General features: G+C 49.3%; 3 protein-coding genes and 1 long non-coding RNA gene across 21 annotated transcripts in view; 1 reads left to right on the top strand and 3 right to left on the bottom strand.

Moving 5' to 3' along the window:
• The window catches only part of LOC149911539 (RANBP2-like and GRIP domain-containing protein 8), a 48418-nt gene extending 45639 nt beyond the window's left edge, over nucleotides 1-2779 (bottom strand). For all 18 annotated transcript variants that reach the window (XR_016463215.1, XR_016463216.1, XR_016463214.1 and 15 more), the window contains exons 1-2: nucleotides 2648-2779; nucleotides 1738-1835 (exon numbers count right to left, since the gene is read on the bottom strand). The gene's annotated coding sequence lies outside the window, so the exon portion shown is untranslated. The remainder of the gene's footprint in view (nucleotides 1-1737; nucleotides 1836-2647) is intronic.
• A 3789-nt stretch (nucleotides 2780-6568) lies between these two features.
• LOC149911541 (uncharacterized) lies at nucleotides 6569-20308 on the top strand. Its single transcript, XR_016463220.1, has 4 exons — nucleotides 6569-7327; nucleotides 7396-7462; nucleotides 9474-10092; nucleotides 19234-20308. It is a non-coding gene; the product is annotated as an uncharacterized LOC149911541 (long non-coding RNA).
• Nucleotides 10716-13421, bottom strand: LOC149911542 (uncharacterized). Its single transcript, XM_090133701.1, has one exon. The coding sequence runs from the start codon at nucleotides 13324-13326 to the stop codon at nucleotides 11434-11436; it is 1893 nt and encodes a 630-aa protein (XP_089989827.1). The 5' UTR covers nucleotides 13327-13421; the 3' UTR covers nucleotides 10716-11433.
• On the bottom strand, nucleotides 15450-18237 carry LOC149911543 (uncharacterized). The gene has a single exon (XM_090133700.1). It carries the CDS (start codon nucleotides 18022-18024, stop codon nucleotides 15895-15897), a length of 2130 nt encoding a protein of 709 aa, XP_089989826.1. The 5' UTR covers nucleotides 18025-18237; the 3' UTR covers nucleotides 15450-15894.
• Nucleotides 20309-20765: the final 457 nt, after the last annotated feature.

Here is a 20765-nt window from a genome sequence, read left to right on the forward strand (position 1 = left end):
AGCAAAGCAAGGAGGACGAAGGACATGGACTGATCCTGAACCAAACACATTAGACAACAAGAGCCTTGAGAGGACTAGTTGGTTATGCAGATAAACAATACGCACACCTGAAATGGTGATTTCTTCTGAAGACTCTAGGGTGTTCCTCATCAAGAAAAAAGATAATACATTAAAAAAAATCAGGATGGATATAATTTGAAAATTCTTTTCAACTGACCTGGCATCCCAGGACAAACTGAAGACTAGTCAGGACACCAGTGCAGAGAAAGAGAACTAACAGCATAGGGGGGTGCCACAGAGAAACTGGAAAGTGACCAAATCTTTGCTCAGATAGAAACTGCTGTGTAAGGCAGAAAGCTGATGGTGATACCTTCTGCCAATGAGGAGCACAGTGGGAGGATGAGGATGGATGATATCTGCAGCACAGACATTCACAACGTGGCATAGCCTAACACAGAGCTACAATTCCAAAGTGATTATAAGGTTTTATTTAACAATGCTGTTGTGTGGGACGATTCAACTGCTTCAAGCTCAAACAAGCTGCAAGTGACTGATTAATCAATAAATCTCAGCAACCTCAAAACCTGATTGTCTTGGAAAAAATAAACAGAACACACCATCTCAAATAGCATATAATCAATCTACAGAATTTAATCCAGCAGGCAGTCCTGTGACCAAATTTTGTGCTGGCAGCAGACTCTTCTTACGACCATTAGGAACATTCCCAGTTACAGAGCTACCACAACTTGGGCAGAAAATATACAGACCCACCTGGGAGGATAGAAAATAAAGAAGCAATTTACCCTCCCCTTATCCAACTCCTCTCTCACATTTAGAAGTGAAACTACAACTTTAAATGCCAGGAAAAAATGAGGGAAAAAAAAAAATCATCTGGTATTTTCCAGGCAAACACCAAGATCATAGAATCACAGAATGTCCCAAGTTGTACGGCATCCACAAGGATCATCAAGTCCAACCTCGTGCTCCAGGAAGGACCACCCAAACACAAACGGTCTTTAAGCTGCAGCAGCTCAGGACCAGGCCCACAGCCCTGGGGAGCCTGCTCCACAACCACTGGTATCAGATGCAGCAAGCACAGGGAGCAGGCAGGTAGGCACAGCAAAGCAGCAAGCAAAGACCAATCTCTGAGAGGGGGCCTGCTTACAGAAGTAAACCTGGGGCCTACCTACAGAAAGCCCACACCTTTCACTTCCAATAAAGCTCCACCATTTTGACAGCCAAAACAGAAACCAGCATTTCACTTCTCATGAGTCTTCCCTGAACTCCCAAATAAATGGTTACTTGAGATGCCCTATTGCACTGCAACTGCTCATAATTAACAATCAAAATTATATCTTTCATGACATAAGAAGCTCAATTCTGCTTGATGGTAATGACAGTCTTTTCAACTGGCCTGGCATCCTGGGGCAAACTGACAATTAGACAGGATACCAACATAGAAAAAGAGAACTAACGGCATAGGGGGGTGCTACAGAGGAACTGGAAAGTGACCAAACCTCTGCTCAGGTAGAAACTGCTGAGTGAGGTAGAAAGCTGATGTGTCCTTTCATGTTCACAGCTTCTGCATAAGCTGTAATGATTCAGCATATTTAGCTTTCTTATCATTCAGTTGGAGAGGGCAGATGCTCTCACACATCAACCAGCAAGCACTTGGAGGAGCCAGCCCTCTCGTTTTTTCAGTGACAGACATCACTACTGCTGGCTCTGACACCTTACCATGAGATGCTTCAGTTTACTAACGTGGACTTCAGCAGCTACTCCTAAATTGACCTTCATTCATACAGTGACACCATCAACTTCTAGCACAAGCTGACCTGCAACACAGAGATAAGAAAATGGGATGGCAACAAACACAGAGATAACAGAATCACAGAACGGCCAGGGTTGGAAAGGACCTCAAGGATCATGGAGCTCCAAGCCCCCTGCCACATACAGAGCCACCAACCTCCACATTTAATACCAGACCAGGTTGCCAAGGGCCCTATCCAACCTGACCTTCAACACCTCCAGGGATGGACGGCCATCCACAACCTCTCTGGGCAGCTGTTCCAGCACCTCACTGCTCTCTCTGTAAAGAACTTCCCCCTGACATCCAACCTGAATCTTCTCTCCGTCAACTTCAAACCATTTCCCCTTGTGCTGCTGTTATCTACCCTTTCAAAGAGTTGATTCCCCTCCTGTTTGTAGGCTCCCTTTAGGTCCTGAAAGGCTGCAATGAGCTCACCCCGCAGCCTTCTTTTCTCCAGGCTGAACAAGCCCAACTCCCTCAGCCTGTCTTTGTAGGGGAGCTGCTCCAGACCCTTATCGTCTCCATAACGTGTTAATATTCTTTAACAAAAAAAGCAACGACAATACAGAAGGGCAGCTGCAGCAACGTATCAGTACATAAAGAAATGTACATAAAGAAGCCCGGCCCGGCCGCGGCGCCCCCCCACCCCCCCGGAGCCGCCCGGCCGCGGCAGCCCCCCCCCCCCCCGGAGCGGCGCAGCACGGCCCGGTCCGGCCGTGTGTGACAGAACACACACACAAAAAAAAAGCAAATAAGAAAGAAAGCCATAACATAAGTAACGGCAGAAACACCAGTGGAATGGGAGTATATTACAAAGGTAAGAAAAGGACTGCTCACCATCTCCAAGGATTTACACCCACAGAACTGACTCCAGAGTGGAGAAACTTCCAGAAAGAAACCCTTCCCCCGTGGCAATCAGCCCTTAAACGAGCTCTGAGAGGGGCAGCCAGGCTCCACCCCTTCCAGCCACGGAGCTGCATTGCGTTCACCTGTGCTCCCAGGGCTGACTGGGTCCTTTCCTCAGGTGCTCAATCAGTGGTTCAGGCTGGGATTCAACACTTCTTATACAGCATAGCAAAGCAAAGCAATAGATGAAAGAAAAACAACAAAAGAAAACTAGCAGGATTCTAGATGAAATAACACAGAAAACCTGAGGAAGCAAGGCAGAAGGCTAGGTTATGGCTGTGTGTCTGTCTGAACAGCTGCTCGGTGCACCCATCACAGACAGCTACATAGAACTGGGCTCCAGAAGCACTGACAGCTCCTGTCAGCTTCAGTATTAAAGCAATCTGATAAACTTCCAATTCCATATTTCAAGTACTTCAAAGAAAAAAGCATTAAAGCTGGCAAACATATGATGGCTTCAGTTAACAAACACGAAGTTAAATGGCACTTAAGGAAATAAGCATCCTTAAATTACTGCACCTCTTTTAGTTTATCCAGAGAGGCTTCTAGCTCCTTTAGAGCTTCACTTCTAGCTCCTTTAGAGCTTCACTTCTAGCTCCTTTAGAGCTTCACTTCTAGCTCCTTTAGAGCTTCACTTCTAGCTCCTTTAGAGCTTCACTTCTAGCTCCTTTAGAGCTTCACTTCTAGCTCCTTTAGAGCTTCACTTCTAGCTCCTTTAGAGCTTCACTTCTAGCTCCTTTAGAGCTTCACTTCTAGCTCCTTTAGAGCTTCACTTCTAGCTCCTTTAGAGCTTCACTTCTAGCTCCTTTAGAGCTTCACTTCTAGCTCCTTTAGAGCTTCACTTCTAGCTCCTTTAGAGCTTCACTTCTAGCTCCTTTAGAGCTTCACTTCTAGCTCCTTTAGAGCTTCACTTCTAGCTCCTTTAGAGCTTCACTTCTAGCTCCTTTAGAGCTTCACTTCTAGCTCCTTTAGAGCTTCACTTCTAGCTCCTTTAGAGCTTCACTTCTAGCTCCTTTAGAGCTTCACTTCTAGCTCCTTTAGAGCTTCTTCTCATTCCCGGAGCTGGAAAAATCAAGGAAAAACTGTTGAAACGGCTCCAAAACCCGTCCAATTTTCACCTAATCCCAATTTTGCCCTGCAGATGGGGTATTGTTTTTATTTACGGTGTTACACAACAGGTGACTAAAGTAACTGATGTAGCTTTGAAGTAATATCATTCCATAAAATATACTGTTTTTCTTTGAAATCTCTCTCTGAAATGAATTAATTCATACATACATTGTAGGAGGAATTTTACTAGCTGTGGGAATGGAATGTTGTATTCTGTAACTTATCCTTAGAAATAAGAAGAAGTAAAATTAGAAGTGAAATATTATGTATGTTAGCAGCACGTTTTAGAAACATTTTTTACTGAATTATGTGATTAATTCTTTCTTGCAAAACTGGAATAGTTGTTAAATGTTCTAAACAATGAGACTTAGAGCGTGTTAGAGATTAGAAAACATACTGTAGAGTTGTTTTGTTAGGATAAGAAACTCCCAGCAAGAGAAAAACAGATTTAGCAAACACCAAAGAAGCCAGGGCCTCTACACAAGGCCGGACTGTCTCACTCTGTGAGAAGTTGGGATGTGACAGGCAGGCATCAAGATACTCCCCTGTCTTTCTCTCAAGCTTATCTTTGTAGAAAGAAGGACAAGCAGATATCTGCAGAATAATGATCAGGTGTGAAATAATTAACTACAGATTCACACTCATGCAGCAGAAATTTATGTTTGTTTAGTATTTCCAATGTTTAGTGAAGCATCAAGAAGATTGCGAACCTGAAGACCTCAGCCAATAAGGAACTAGAGAGAAGGAGATAAGCCAGGGAATAGGGAATTAAAGATGTAACTCTGTTTTCTATGTGCTCTCCTGCTTGCAGGAGGCCTGCCATTGCAATTGCAAATAAAACCTGCTTTATCAGAGATTCTGTCCTAGAAAATTATTTGGATATTTCCTATATTAGCCGAAGTCAATTGTAGGTTTGGATACAGCTGTAACTCCTTATTCTCCCTGAGAAACATAAGATCTGTGCCTCACTTCCAGCGTTAGGAAAGACTATCAATGAATAGACAGATGTTATAATTAAGAAATATCCAGGAAAGTTAGGCTAAGATCATTGCTACAAGAGGATAATAAATGGAAAATGCTTACCAATGTTGTAGGCTCACACTATTTTCCACAAGGAGCGATCTCCAGGAAGAGATCCTTCCTCAGTGGCAGTCAGCACTTAAATGGGATCTAGGAGAGGTGCAGACAGACTCCACCCCTTCCAGTAGTACAGGTGAATTACCTTCACCTGTGCTCCCGTGGCTGACACATTGCTTGTCTCAGGTGGTCAATCAGAGGTTCAGGCCATGATTCAGCAGTTCCCATACACTTAATGATACCCAGAACATCTTAAAGTAAGGTAGAACTTTTCAAATAGCACCATTTAAGAGTGGCACGGGAACTGCACATTTGTAAGGCTTGGTTTTCTGTTGCTATCAGAAGTTCCATGCAATGGTGAACATTTCAGTCTTGCCATTGTCTCTACTACTAGCTTCTTGTGATGTTTACTTCTATTTCTGATAGCTCAGCATGAGTGTCTGAGAGCTGAAAGGGACAGTCTCAGGGAGACAGTAGAAAATGAGCAAGAGAGTCTCCAAACTGAAATGGAGAGTTTCCAGGAGACACTCTGAGCAGAGAGGGAGAATCTCCAATCTGAGAGAGATGCCCTCCGGTCTGAGAGGGATATTCTCAAGTCTGAACAGGATGCCCTCTGAATCGAGGGAGACTCCCTGCAATCTCAAAGAGAGAATCTCCAGGTTGAGAAAGAGTCTCCTAGCCAGGAGAGAGAATCTCAAAACCTGGCAAGAGTGTCTCCACACTGAGAAAGAAAGTCTCCAAGCCGAAGGGGAAGATCTCCAAGCTGAGAGAAGGAGTCTCCAATCTCAATGAGATGCCCTCCGAATCGAAAGAGACTCCCTGCAATCCAAACTCAACACCCTCCCGTCTGAACGGGACACCATCCAATCCTAACCGAGACACCCTCCAATCTGAACTAAATGCTCTCATAATTAAACAAGACAGACTCCGAGCCGAGCTGGAGGGTGAGAGCATTGGAACTGACCAACCTGATCAACCACAGGAGGCACCACAATTGATGTCAGTTGCCCCTGTGAGAGGACGGAAAACAAGATGAATCTCAACTGAGTTAGAAGAGAAGAAAGAGGAGCAAAGAGGTCCAGAGGAGTGGCTCTGAGATCCAGGGGAAGCACCCCTGAGTCCAGGGGAGGGGCCCTCAGTAAGACCACGGTCATCAACGCCTATGAGGGCAACAAGAAGTCCTGAAAGAGTAAGAGGTGAGCAAGATATTGTTACCATTGTTGATCGATCTCTGAAAATGAATGAAATTCGAAGTCCGAGAAATGACTTTTCATGTCACCCAAATGAGCCTATTGCCACCTGGTTACTTCAATGCTGGGACAATGGGGCCAACAGTGTGTGGCTAGATAAGATAGAGAGAAGCTCGCCAACTGGGTGGCATTGCTAGGGAATCAGCCATTGATAGAGGCATTAGTACATGCCAGAACCAGGCCTTCACCCTCTGGAAGAGGATGCTGTTAGCTGTAAAAGAAAGATACCCCTTCAAAGACGATCTGATGCCTGAGAAAAAGAAATGGGCTGATATAGAAAAAGGCGTCCGTTATTTGAGAGAATATGCTGTGGTGGAAATGCTACATAGTCCCGATTTCATTCCTGATGAGCCAGACCAAGAGCATGATCCTGAGAGAGTCAGGTGTACACCAAATGTGTAGTAATAGACAAACTGTCAACTGTGCCTAATGCTGATGGATCCAAGGTGGTAACAGATGCATCGAATGGGAACCAGAATTCCCAAAACAGCCTACTGGAGGGCCTGATCAACTTGGTTTCCTCCCAGCTGGTGTCATCCAATGTCTCTTCTATCAAAAGAAGACGTCCTCCTGCTTGAGCAAGTGACAACAGTAAGACTATGTCACATTTTGCCTTGTGGCATTACCTACATGACCATGGAGAAGATATGAAGAAGTGGCATAAACAGTTCAAGCTATGACTCAACAGCTCCCATTCACAGGGCCGTTAAATGACAGATGTGTGTCACTGGGAGTTGTAGGTGTGCAAACAGCACTCTGCATACCCAGCTGTGATTTCAGCCTTCGCTGTCTGGGCTGCTCACACAGATCTCAGCATCTGCTGTGTCAGCACTGAGATCCGTGCTCCCCAGTCTGTTAGAAGAGTCACCAACCAGCACCGAGGACAGCCTGGGATCAAAGTGTGAGGACTATCACAGGTCATCCATCAGCCTCCCTTGGTAGACATTCACGTTATTCATTTCCTTTGCTCTGTGGCTGTATCAGCACTTTAAGAGCACAGCCTGAAGCTGTGATAGAGCGCCTGGGGAGGGGTGCAGCCCTGCAAGCACAGCTGGGGGCAGTTTGGCTGTGGGGTGGAGCAGAACCAGTCTCCACCCCTCCCTGACTCCATTTAAGGGCTGGGAAGCACAGGGGCAGCATCTGAACCTGGGGAGTACTTCCTTTAGAGTGTGGGGTGAGTCTTACTCAATGGGGTGGGTGATCCCTTCCCTATTTTAGGGCTGTGATCTCTCCTTTTTCTAGGGTCTCCTGACTACGTTGGAGGGCTGGCAGCCATCTGTACATGGAAACTGCTTCCTTTAGTGTGTGGGTGAGTGTTGGTCCTTGGAATGGGGTGAGTGGCTCTGTTTTTATTTCAGGGCTGTGATCCCCCCTCTTTGGGGGGATCCTAATGTCATTTAAGGGTGGTAGCTGTAAGGACAACATCTGAACCTGGAGACTGCTTCCTTTGGGGTATGGGGTGAGCAATTCCTGCTTTGATTCAGAGTTGTGAGCTCTGCCTTTCTGGGGGAATCTCAAGCTGGATTAGAGCAGCTGTATCTGCTGTGTGTGTTGTTACCTCTTCAGTGGTTCTCACCTCATAATCTCCAGTCTGGGGCTCCAAACGTGGTTTGTCTGCTCCTATGTCATCCCACTTCATGGCTGTAATTCATAGTGCCATGTGTTAATTGCACCAATACAGAATTTTTAAGGGCATTCTGTGCATTATTATCATGTATTAAATTACATTCTGCATCTCTTCTGACTTCATTTTGCAACCCGATGGGGTTTAAGGATTGCCTGGGCTCCTCTGATCAGTGGTGTGAGATCTGTGCAGCAGGTAATGAACATCGCAAGCCCCACGTTGGTGCACTGCTTGTATGCAGGTTTGCGATGCGGTCCAACTCCCCCACAGTGACCATCCACAGCTGGATCAGGTTGCTCAGAGCCTGACCCCGTTTCACCTTGAAAGGGATAGCACATTCACCACATCTCTGGCAACCTGTTCCACCACCTCACCACCCTCACTGTGGAAGACATTTCTTGTATATCTAACCTCAATTTTCCCTTCTTCTTTCCTTTAGGCATTGAAAGGCTGTTACCAGGTCACCTTGGCGCCTTCTCTTCTCCAGGCTGAACAGCCCAACTCTCTCTTCTTATAAGAGAAGTGTTCCATCCCTCGGTTCATATTTGCGGCTGTACTCTGGATGTGCTCCCACAGCTCCATGTTTCTCCTGCACTGAGGACTCCACATCCAGATGCAGCACTCGAGGTGAGGCCTCACCAGCGCAGAGCAGAGGGGCGGGGATCGCCTCCCTTCACCTGCTGACTGCACATCTTTGGATGCAGCTCAGGATACAGTTGGCTTTCTGGGCTGGAGAGGCACATTGCTGATTTGTGTCCAGCTCCCACCCATCAGTACCCCCAAGGCCTTATGGGGCAGGACTGCACTCAGTCCTTTCATCCCCCAGCATGTTTTGGTGGTGGGTGTTCCTTCATCCCAGCTGCTGACCCAGCACTTGGATTTATGCCCCTACTCAGCCTGTTGAGGTCCCTCTGGATGGCATCTCATCCCTCTGGTGTGTCGCTGCACCCCACAACTTGATGTCATTAGGGTGCACTTGATCCCACTGTTGATGTCACTGATGAAGGTGCAATTCCAGATGTTTGTAGAAGCTGAGCGTAGAACCCCTTGAGAGCAGCCCTGCAGAGAAGGACTAGGGGATCCTGGTGGATGAGAAGCTGGACATGAGCCAGCAGAGTGTGCTTGCAGCCTGGAAGGCCAACTATATCCTGGGCTGCATTAAAAGAGGGGTGGCCAGCAGGGAGAGGGAGGTGATCGTCCCCCTCTACTCAGCTCTTGTAAGGCCCCATCTGCAGTACTGTGTCCAGGCCTGGAGCCCCAGCACAGAAAGGACGTGGAGCTTTTGCTTTCGGAGCGGGTCCAGAGGAGGGCACTAAGATGATCAGAGGGCTGGAGCACCTTTCTCCTATGAAGAAAGGTTGAGGGAACTGGGATTGTTTCTCTTGGAGAAGAGAAGACTCCGGAGAGACCTCATCACAGCCTTCTAATACTCAAAGGGAATGCATAAGCAGGAGGGGGAATGGCTGTTTACGAGGGTGGATGGTGATAGGACAAGGGGAAATGGTTTTAAACTGAGCCAGGGGTGGCTTAGGTTGGTTATTAGGAGGAAGTTTTTCACGCAGAGGGTGGTGATGCTTTAGGGTCACTTCCAGAAGGATCTGCTCTGCGATCGTTCCCAGCACAGAGGTAAGACTGACATGGTGGTAGTTCCCTATCCTTAATAACAGGTGTGCTGTTGCTTTTTTCTACTCATCAGGGACTTCACCTGACTGCTTTGACTTCTCAAATACCATTGAGAGTGGCTCGGTGACTGCAGCGGTGAATTTCCTCAGAACTCTGGGATTCATCTCGCCAGGACCCAAAGACTCCTGGATGCCTGGATGTTTGGATCCTCAGGTGGTCCAGAACCTGATGTCCCATCACACTGTGGGATGGGGAGGGGTCTGTGGGACTGGCATTGCTTCCTCAATCCCCACCTACCAAACCAAAGATGAGGGCTGTGTCTAATGAGCAGTTATCAGAGAAGAGGGAAGCAAAAATGGTGTTGTGTATCTGAGCTTTTTCCTGTGCGTTGTTCCCAGCTGCAGTGCTGCCGGTAAGCAGCATCAGGCACAGAGTGCAGCCACGCTGCTCTGAGAAAGGAGACTACAGCGCACGTTTGTGAGAGAGGCACTGCTCTACATATGTGTGGCAGTGCCTTCATTACTGTATTGTATCCAACATGTGGCAGCAGAGAGCTGTGGTGCTCCAGAGTGCTGTAACGACTGCACAGAGAGATGTGTGGCTCTTTGTGAGAGCAGCCAGGAACTGAAATCTGCCTTTCCTGGAATGCCCTGGAACCTCACTTTGCTGACTGGTAATTGTCTGCCCAACAGGTAAGAGCAACGCACGCCCACCAGTGTTTACCCATTCCATAGCATGGCACAACATGGTGCTCCCAGAGCTCTTAATTGCACTTTATGGTGCCCAGAAGGCTGCCTGTCCTTTTCTTTCTGTGTTCTCCTTGTCTCTGGCCTTTCACTGCAGTGTTCTCCTTCTCTTTACCCTAGACATTCTCTACTGCATTTTCTTGCTGTCCTGTTTTGGTGTTCTGTGCCCCATTGTCTTGGCCATTGTACTTGGCTTTCTTTGCTGCATTCTCTTCAGCGTTTGGTTTTGGTGTTTCTTGCCATGTTCTCTTGGCTGTTGTCCCCAGCATTTTCTGCCATCTCATAGCCATTGCCTGGGCGTTCCCTGTGATGTTCTCCTCGGTATCCTGTTTGGCGTTCCCTGTGGCATTCTTCTTGGCCTCCAGTTTTGGCCTCCCAACCACCTTCTCTTGGCCTTCTGCATTGGCTTTCTTTGCCATGTTCTCTCTGGCCACTTGTTCTGGCATTCCCTGCCACATCCTCTTGGCTTCCTGTTTTGGCACTTCCTGCCATGTTCTCTTAGCCCTTGCCTAGGCATTTACTGCTGTGTTCTCTTAGCCTTCTGTTTTGGCATTTCTTGCCGTGTTCTCTTGGCCGTTGTCCTCGGCATTTCCTGCCATCTCATAGCCCTTGCCTGGGCGTTCCCTGTGATGTCCTCCTCAGCGTCCTGTTTTGGCGTTCCCTTCCCTGTGGCATTCTCCTTGGCCTCCTGTTTTGGCCTACCCAGCCACCTTCTCTTGGCGAACCTTCTCTTGAAGGCCACCTTCTTCTCTTGAAGGCCACCTTCTTCTCTTGAAGGCCACCTTCTTCTCTTGAAGGCCACCTTCTTCTCTTGAAGGCCACCTTCTTCTCTTGAAGGCCACCTTCTCTTGAAGGCCACCTCCTCTTGGCCACCTTCTCTTGAAGCCGAACGCCCGCTTCAGCTTCATACAGGTGTTCGCAATCGTTAGGGACTCATTGGTCTGTCCATCTACCTCGGTGCACACCAATGTGGTGGGTGGTAAAATGGCGTTTATTAACTCGTGACAACAGTTTATATAGCCTTGTACAACTTCGTCTACGCCCCTCTTATCGTACGTAAGCACTTGCGTCACTACTTCTTATCTGGTTACTACTAGCAACTACTCGAAAGTTCTATGCTCACTGTCTACATCTCCCCCTCCCTATGCACAAGCGTAACTACCCTATTCTGAGAGGACCCTAACCGCGTACAACCGAAGCCCCGCTTTGCGCCTATACATGCCTCTGTCCTCTCAGTTAAGCCTTGCCCCGTTACATCCCGAATCGCAAAATATTCCCGCGCTACCCTTATATCGCTGCGTTTTCTGACTGCCTACAAGCCTTTTGCATTTTACTATATTCTACGCGATAATTAACTGTGCGGTCAATCATCCTTTGAATACAACCTAACATAATTTGTAGAAAGCATGGTACACACACTACCAAAAGCAGGATAACTACAAGCCCTAAAAGCAGTCCCTTCAATAAGTGCACACCCCATTCTCCGATGCCTCCAAACACACTTCTCAACCAGTCCCCGATGGTGTCCGTCTCCACGCCGATCTTGTTGACATGTTCCTTCAGATACTGGAGCTTCTTGTGCATAGATTCACTGTGATCGCTGAGATTGAAACAGCACATCCCTGCAATGTCCTCACAACCATGACCCTGAGCCAAAAGCAAGAAGTCAATAGCTGCTCGGTTCTGTAGGACCGCGTGTCTGATACTCGTGACGTCCATTAACAGATTGTTGAGGAGTGATGTCGTTACATTGGCCTGTTTAACGGACCAACAAGCCAGTCTCTCAATTTCCTTTAAAGCCTGTGCCGCTGCCACTCCCGGAGCTAGGATAGACGCGAAGATTCTTGCCGTGGCACTCCAAAGCTGCACGCCATCTGAGCATGTCTCGCCCAAATGCTTTATGCCCCGTTTTATTCTGCTAGGTGTTCGTGTTGTATCGCTGAGCACTTTAAGGGTTTTAATGATTTCCGTGTGATTAGGTGCTAACATGGTGAGCCTCCCCAGATAGCAAGGACCCCCTACCGGACGGCTTGGTATTCCTTGCCACGCGCGATCTCCGCAAATGAGGAAGATGTTAGGTGGTAGCGCCTTTGGCTTGGAGAAGGTACTACTTTTACAATTAAGCCATGCCCCTGGTGGGAAGACTGTGGCAGCCCATCCACAGCACCCGCTGGCGTTACCAAGCTGATCGCCAGTACAGTATATCGTGGTACCACTCACATTAAAGGGTTGGAACCTATTGATCCACTCACCCCCTCTCTCGCAGTTGACCCAGGGAGGTGTCGAGCTTTGTGTAGTAGACTTCCCTATTGTGCACGTGTAGACGTCGAAGGATCGAGAGGATCCCGTGTGTTGCGAGTGTGTACAATTAAACATTTTCCAATACTTATATTGATACCTGCCACAATATCCCCCTCCCTTGAAGAGTTGGTACCTATCAGCTGTTACTATAGTGAACGGGTCAGAGGAGTTGGTTTCACGGTTAAAAAAGGGATTAGACCATGGGGCTATCAGAAAGTTGTGTGCCATTCCCTCACGGTCCCACCCGTAGATGCCGGCTGGTTTTGAGTATGGGGCGAACCCTATACATCCCCCCACCGTAGGATCAGTTGTAGAGTGAGTGCTATGGGTGACGTTTGGGAGGGCTTGTGAGCCTAATAGTTGCATCTCTAGTGGCTCGTCCCAGAGGGAAACATTCAATCTTGTCAGCAAGCAAGATACCTTTCGATAGGCAAAGGTAACACTTGTGTGAGGGCCACTCTTGATTTCCTCTGATACAAAGAGTCGGTCTTGTTCTGAGGCCCCGCAATTAGTATTAGAGACATAGCCTTTAAAATCCTGTTCTCGGATCCCTAATGGGACACCAATTAAGCACGTTTTAAATGGCGAGGTGGCCGACTGTGCGGAGAGACAAAAGTCTGTCTGGCCGGTGCGGTTGGCCCAAGTGACCCAAAGGTTCCCTGGCTGTTCTACAAGGTGTACATCAGCGCCCGTCCCCGTGACCCCGCACAGAATCAACAAACAGACAAACACCATAACTCCATCAACTCTCGTTGGCAGCAAGGGCTTCTTCTCCGGATCTTTCTCGTCTGTCTTCAGGGGTCTCTTCTTCGGGTCCTTCTTGGTGGTGCTCCTGGGATATCCAGTCAGAAATGCCTGCAAAGGGAGAGCTCGCCTCATCTTTTCCAGTCACATTATTTTCGCGACCTAGATCTGGTTTGATCTTTCTGGAGGGGATCCAAATAATTTTGTCCGTTTCCCTATTCTTAACTGCCGCATAGCCCCGACCCCAGACCAAGACATTCCATCCCTTTTCCCATTCACCTGCTCCCAAGCGTATTTTAACAGGTGGCCCTTCTGTAAGGATGGTCGGTTTCCAGTGCTTCTGCATCGGGGTCTTGGCGTTGTCGCCCCGCTCAAAATGATTCAACGCATACAAAGCTTTCGCCAAGATTTCCCCTTGCTTATTCATTGGGATCTTTTTCATAAACCCGTCTCCCTCTGCAAGTACGCGGATCTTATTCTTCAGAAGACGGTTAGCTCGCTCTACCATGGCCTGACCTTGGGAATTCCCTGGGATTCCGGTCGTGTGTGCTATCCCCCACCTCGCCAGCCACTCTCGAGTGGATTTTGAGGTGAAGCATGACCCATTGTCTGTCTTGATCGCCTTGGGCTTCCCTAATGCGGCAATAGCCGTGGCCCAATGATGCTGCGCCGCTATTGATGTAACACGCCCATGCTGGGTTGCTATGACTACTGACGAGGCAGTATCCACAGTAACGGCCAGCCAAGAACGCGCGGCCATTCTTGGTTCAAGCGTGAAATCAGTCTGCCATATCTGTAAGGGCCCCAAGCCTCTAGGATTTACCCCGGCTTCCAATGCTGGAGCAGAGTTGCAATAGGGGCAGGCCTGAATAACCTCCCGAGCTTGTTGCATAGATATGTTACATGCTCTAGACAGAGCACGAGGCCCGATATGGAAGGCCGTATGGAGGTCTTTGGCTTCCCTTAGCGGGTATGCCTGGAGGGCGGCTTGAGTGTCCGCTATGGCATTCCCCTCTGTAAAGAACCCCGGTACATCAGAATGACTACGTACATGAAGGACCGCGACCATGGCCGTTCTCTGGCTTAGTGCATCCTCTAGGACAAAGGCGGCCGTCGTAGACGGAACCCCCTCTTGTCCCATCTTGAGCAGCATTTTCGCGGCAAACGCAGAGTCTGTAACTACGTTAGTGGGCGTTGCGGGCCACAACAGAAGTGCCATTGCTACAGCGCGAACCTCAAGTTGTTGTACACTCGCCTCTGGATCACTGGTCTCCTTTACCAGCCACTCAAAACCTTCCCTCCATACCACCACCCCCTTATGGGTGTTCGAGGAGGCATCGGTGAACACCGTAGGCCCTACCACGGGGCCATCGGTGACCCTTATCTTCAGCGAGACACGTAGCGGTCGTGCGATGTCGAAGATGGGCGGCGAATCGCCGCTCCTTATTTTTCCCGCAAATCCTCTAAGGGCCAACAAGATTCCCTCTGGGAAAGGGAGGTCTTCTCGGAAACACGCGGGTAACAAAAGGATCTCAACATCCTTACCAAAGGTTCTTACGGCCGAGGCACGGAGCTTAGCAATCAGGAGGGCAAGCACCTCCAGCCAAGCGGTAAATGCTCTAGTAGGTTGGGTGGAAAACAACCACAAGCATGGTCTGGGGTGCGTCGCCAATCCCTGCCCCAGGACCCCTACCGCTCCTTGCTCACATCGAGAAACTGCTCCCTCTAGTGGCAGAGCGGGGTCCCAACGATCTAAAGAAGCAGAAGTACTGAGCTGCACAATTTCGTTCCATGCTAATCTCATATCCAAGTTCCATTCTCTCTCCTCATTTGGATCCGACCCCTTCAACTGTTCGTAAAAGGGGTTCATCAGTCGTGGTGGGATCCCTAACGCTGGCCGGACCCATTGAAGGGATCCTACCAGCTTCTGAACGTCCCACAAAGTAGAGATCTTCGGCTCTGCTAATAGGCCTACTGGAGTTACGCAGGTGCTACCTAACCGATATCCAAGGTACTCTACGCCAGGTTCTCTCTGGATTTTATCTTGAGAAATAGTAAAGCCCGCCTCCTCTAGTACACTGATGATCTCCTCCCCCATCATTTCCACTTTCTCGCGGTCAGGGGCAGCTATCAAGAGATCATCCATGTAGTGTAGCATACACAAAGACGGATATTTACGTCGGAGGGGCTCCAATACCTGTCCTACTACCAGCTGGCAGATAGTAGGAGAACACGCCATCCCTTGAGGCAAGACCTTCCATTGAAATCTGCGTGCAGGAGCCTGATTGTTGGTAGAGGGAAGGGTGAATGCAAAGGCTTCGCGGTCCTGCTCCGCGAGGGGAATAGAAAAGAAGCAGTCCTTGAGGTCCAGTACCATCAGGGGCCAACCACGCGGGAGCGCCGAAAGAACTGGTACCCCCTGTTGGACTGCCCCAAAAGGAACTAGTTTAGCATTAACAGCACGCAAGTCATGCAGCAGACGATAGGATCCAGACGCTTTCCGAATCACAAAAACAGGTGTATTCCAACAGCTAAGCGAAGGTTCTATGTGCCCTAATTGAAGTTCCCGCTCAGCCAGATGCATTAGCGCTACATGTTTAACCTCAGGAAGGGGCCACTGATCAATCCACACAGGGGTGTGGTCTGGCTTCCATCTTAGCGGGATAGCCAGATGTAGCGCTACAGTAAGAACAGTGGCCCTTCTTATAAATTTGTCAGACGAAGCCCTAGGCCCTGCAGGCAATCTCTCCCTAGGATGCTTCCTCTGACCGGGGCCACCGCCGGAACAATAAGCAAAGGTCGCTCCAGAGAGCCGTCTCGATTTATGACCCCGACTTCAATCGTTTCTCGGGATTTCCGCATAGGAACTCCCCCGCCTATCCCATAAACCTGCTTCGAAGCCTCCATCAATGGCCAGTCGACAGGCCAATCCTCCTCCGAGATGATAGTAACATCAGCCCCAGAATCCAGCAACGCCGTGATGTAAACGGTGCGCTGCTTCACTGGGTGGCTGCCCGTGTTAGTCATTGCAGCCTTGACCAGGGGGCGGTCATTATGTTCCATAGTCATTGCCAATGACACGGAAGGGCGAGTTAAAGTAGGCCCCAGCCCTGAGAAGGATCCCTTCCCTGGCCGGCGGCCCCTACTCATACCCTCATCCCGCAGGGCGTGTTGAAATTTCCGGCATGACCTAGCGGTGTGCCTCAGCCCGCCGCATAGTTGGCACCGATCACCGTCAGCTCCTGACCCCCTTCCTTTTGGGCATTGCGCCTGGTAGTGCCCTGGGGATCCGCAAGAATAGCAAACTCCCCGGACGCGGCCTCCTGGCCCACCTTGTCCGTCCCTTTCTCTGTTGGCTACCGCCATAACCAAGGGCTGGAGGGCCGATGACATAGCCGCAGCTATTCCCTGGTCTGTAAGTGGGGTAACCTTCTGTCTGTCTAGAACATATTTGATAATCTCTCCTGGTGTCGTTAAAGTGGAGGGTGCCGCTCGGATAAGCTGTTGGACATCCGGGTGTGATTTCTGTCTAAAGCAATCGATAATCACCGGGGCTCGTGCCGAAGATGGAAGGTCCGACCCCTCAACCGCCTTTATGAGGCGATTAGCAAAGTCCACAAAGGATTCCGATGGTCCCTGTGTGATATCTGCCCAGGGGACAGTAGGTTCCGCTAACCGGGCAACCTCCCTGAACGCTTGGAGAGCCGACGCCGTAGTAGCGACCAACTCCCCCGGTCTCAAAAGCGCAGCCTGGCCTTCCGGGTTTCCGGCCATTCCATCCGCCAGGCCTTTTAAACGATCTAAATTGGTTCGCTCCCCTCTTCCTTGACCATTCGCAGGGTGTCTGGGGTCTCGGGTGGCTGCCGCTACAACCGTCTGCAGCTGGACGTCCCAAGTGTCCAACCACAAAGCGTATTGAGCGGGGGCTAATATGACCCTCATAAGATTCGTGACATCGTGCGGCAGCAGCGGGGAAGACATTACAGCTTCCACTTCTGCCATAGTAATTGGAGATCGCAAGCCTTTGGTTCTAACTGTATCGGCTAATCGCGTAATTACTTTTGGCTCCAAAGGAGCCCAGGCCGGTCCCCCCGTTTTTATCACCACGGGCATGGCTATCACGGACGGAGCTGCCGTTGCAAGCTCCTCCCTTATCCTTGCCCAGTCAGTCAAAGCTGGCCCGGGGGCCGAGTCGGGGCACCCCGGCTCCACCTTTCGCTCCACCCCTTGGGGCGGATCGTCCCTCCCCGCTTGTGACGTGGCTACGCCCTCCCCTCTCGGCCCACCCAACCCCTCCAAAGAAGGATATAAGCTACTCCCCGCGTAAGGAGGAGGGGCCGAGGGGGCCGCCGTGACGCAACTGCAGCCAGCGCCTGTTCCACAGCGATAACAAGATGTGGTTTTAGGCGCGGTCACCTCTCCCGGCGCCATCTTCGTTTCTTGCTGCGCAGCTGTTATCTTTTCCTCCACGCCGTTCTGAGGCTCCGCGGTCGGTTTTCCTGTAGAATCTGTGGGAGAGACCTTCCCTCCCCCTAAACCCAGCCAAAACTTCGCTTGCTCAGATGTAACCTGCTCCTCTCGAGCTGCCTTCAGCGCCCCCCAGACCAATCCCCAGATTTTCAACTCCCCTGACTTCCCGAGTACCATCGCCCGCTGAGAAAGCGCTGCGGTGATAGAATCCCAAGACCCCGGGGTATATAAATCTGAGGGAGATGTAAGCAGCCCCTCCTTTAGTAACAGTGATAACACTGTACCTATTTCCTTCTTAGAAGGAGCATTTTTCCCGCAATGGGTCTTACACGCGGACGAAATCACCTTTATGACGGCTTCCATCGTCGGGCGTAATCTCCTCGACGGAACAAGCGACCACCGGGCACCTCTTCCGATGATCTCCTGGGTCCTCGGACAGGCCTTATAGGCTATCGGCCGTACCTTCCGACGCTACCCAGCTTCCACTCTCCTAAGCCGCAGCCCCCTCTTCTAGGGTCATCACCTCCTTCCCCAAGGGAGGTGGGACGAGAGCAGGAACCCGCCACGCCGCCTGTGGCCGACCACTCTTCCCTAACGTCACGTCGGGGTCACCATATGAAGCCGAACGCCCGCTTCAGCTTCATACAGGTGTTCGCAATCGTTAGGGACTCATTGGTCTGTCCATCTACCTCGGTGCACACCAATGTGGTGGGTGGTAAAATGGCGTTTATTAACTCGTGACAACAGTTTATATAGCCTTGTACAACTTCGTCTACGCCCCTCTTATCGTACGTAAGCACTTGCGTCACTACTTCTTATCTGGTTACTACTAGCAACTACTCGAAAGTTCTATGCTCACTGTCTACACCTTCTGCATTGGCTTTCTTTGCCATGTTTTCTTTGGCCGCTTGTTCTGGCGTTACGTCCTCTTGGCCTCCTGTTTTGGCATTTCTTGCCATGTTCTCTTAGCTCTTGCCTAGGCATTTCTTACCATGTTCTCTTGGCCTTCTGTTTTGGTGTTTCTTGCTGTGTTCTCTCGGCCTTTGCTGTTGGCCTTCCCTGCTGTACTCTCATTGCCCTCACCATAGCTTTTCATTGGGTATTTTCCTTGCTTTTGCCCTTCCCTTAGCCTTAGCTGTTTGCTTTGCCTTTACCTTGGATTTCCCTTTGCTTGTCCTGGGAGTTTGGCTCACCTTTGCCTTTGGATCTCTGGGATTGGCTGGGAGGCAGTGTTAATTGTAATCTTGACCTGAATCCCTAGCTTAATGGGAGCTCTAATGATAATTACATTTACCTGCAATGTGTCTGTCACCCTAACCCTTAGCCTGATATTAAAAATGTCTCTAACCCTAAATGCAGCAATAAAAATGACACTCCTTGTTTTCTGTCAAAGTAACCTTCATCCTAATTGTAGTGCAGAAAAGAATTGTTAAACTAACTGTGACTTCAAGCCAACAAATAGCATTAGTTATATCCCTAACACTCCTTTGCGTCATCATTTGAGCAATGTGCACAGGGTGCAGCCCCCGCATTTGCGGGACAGTGCCTTCATTACTGTATTGTGTCCAACAGGTGGCAGCGGAGAGCTGCGGCGCTCCTGAGCAGTGTAAAAACTGTACAGAGAGATCTGTGGTTCCTCCTGAGAGCAGCTAGGAACAGAAATCTGTATTTCCTCGGATGCCCTGGAAGCCGACTTTGCTGACCGGTAATTATCTGCCCAACAGGTAAGGGCAATGTACATCTACCAGTGTTTATATATTACTTAGTAAGACGCAAGGTAGGGTACCCAGAGTTCATTTCTGCACTTCAGCGTGCCTTACAGGCTGTCTGTTCTCTTCCTTCTGCGTTCTCCTTGCCTCTCCTCTGTGCCTGGTTATTTCCTGCAGCATTCTCTTTAGTCTCTATTTTGGTGTTTGTGGTGGCATTCTCTTGTGCATTGCCCAGTGTTTTGGCATTCGTGGTGATGTTCTATTGGGCCTTGCCCTCCATTTTGGTGTTCCCTGTGGCATTATCTTGGGCTTTGCCCTCTGTTATGGTGTTATGTGTAACGTTCTCTTCAGTCTTGTGCCGTTTTGGCATTCCCTGAGGCCGCCTCTTTGGGCCCGGCCGCCTCTTTGGGCCTGGCCTCTTGACGCGGCCACCTCTTTGTTGTTTTCCATGACTTAGCCTTACTTTGATACTTTGCCCTCCCTTGGGTACTGTCTATACCTTTACACTCTGTTTTGGTGTTTGCTTCAGTGTTCTCGCCTTTTGCTCTTGCCTTTGCCTAGGCTTTCCCTAACAGTCACGCTGAGCATGATCCTAATAAACCTAACTGTAATATCTTCACCCCAGCCTTAATGAGCTCTGAACACCAAATGTAGTGCTAATTGTAACCATGACTGTATAGATAACTATACTAACTGTCCAAATTAACCCTGAACCTACCCTCTAACCCATCTCTAACCTTCAGTGTAATACTGAAAATAATTCTACATCTTCCCTGTTAAATACTCCTAACCTTAATGTTAAGCCATTTTTTGGGGTGGTCTTTTGCTTGCACGTTTTGTGGGGGTGGTCTTACGGTGAGCGCCGTTTGTGTCTTGGCGTTCCTCTTTCTAAAGTGTGTCTCTCTGTATTGCAGGCAAAGATGCCTTTGACACTTCCAGTCGATGACTTTCCCCCTGGGATGCCATGCTCTCTCCAGGCCTCCCACACTCACCGCCAGCTTAGTTCAGTTGAGCTGTTACCCATATCCCCCGGTCTCTTCCCTTCCCATAGTCTCCCTTTCACTCTGCCACAAGCCCCTACCACCGCCCAAGGTCATCACAGGCAATGTGTGGAATGCAGTACTTGTTCTCATTATAGTTCACCCCATTGGCCTCAGCCCAGCAAATCCAACCCACCCACACCCTTCCTTAGGGCCCTTCTACTCCCAGGCCAATCAATCCTTCCTTCTCATGTGATTTTGTGTTCCTTCCCAGCCAGTCTAAGACTCATGCCCCTTTGTGGCTATTCTGAGAGTTGCGCTGATTTCAGTATGTGCATTCAATTTAAGTCAACCAAATTGTCATTAGCTTTACAATCAATTTCTCTCCACCAAATTGGCTTTAGTTTTACATTCG

This window comes from Phasianus colchicus, unplaced genomic scaffold (assembly GCF_987193195.1).
Source record: "Phasianus colchicus unplaced genomic scaffold, bPhaCol1.hap1.1 HAP1_SCAFFOLD_93, whole genome shotgun sequence".
NCBI lineage: Eukaryota > Metazoa > Chordata > Aves > Galliformes > Phasianidae > Phasianus > Phasianus colchicus.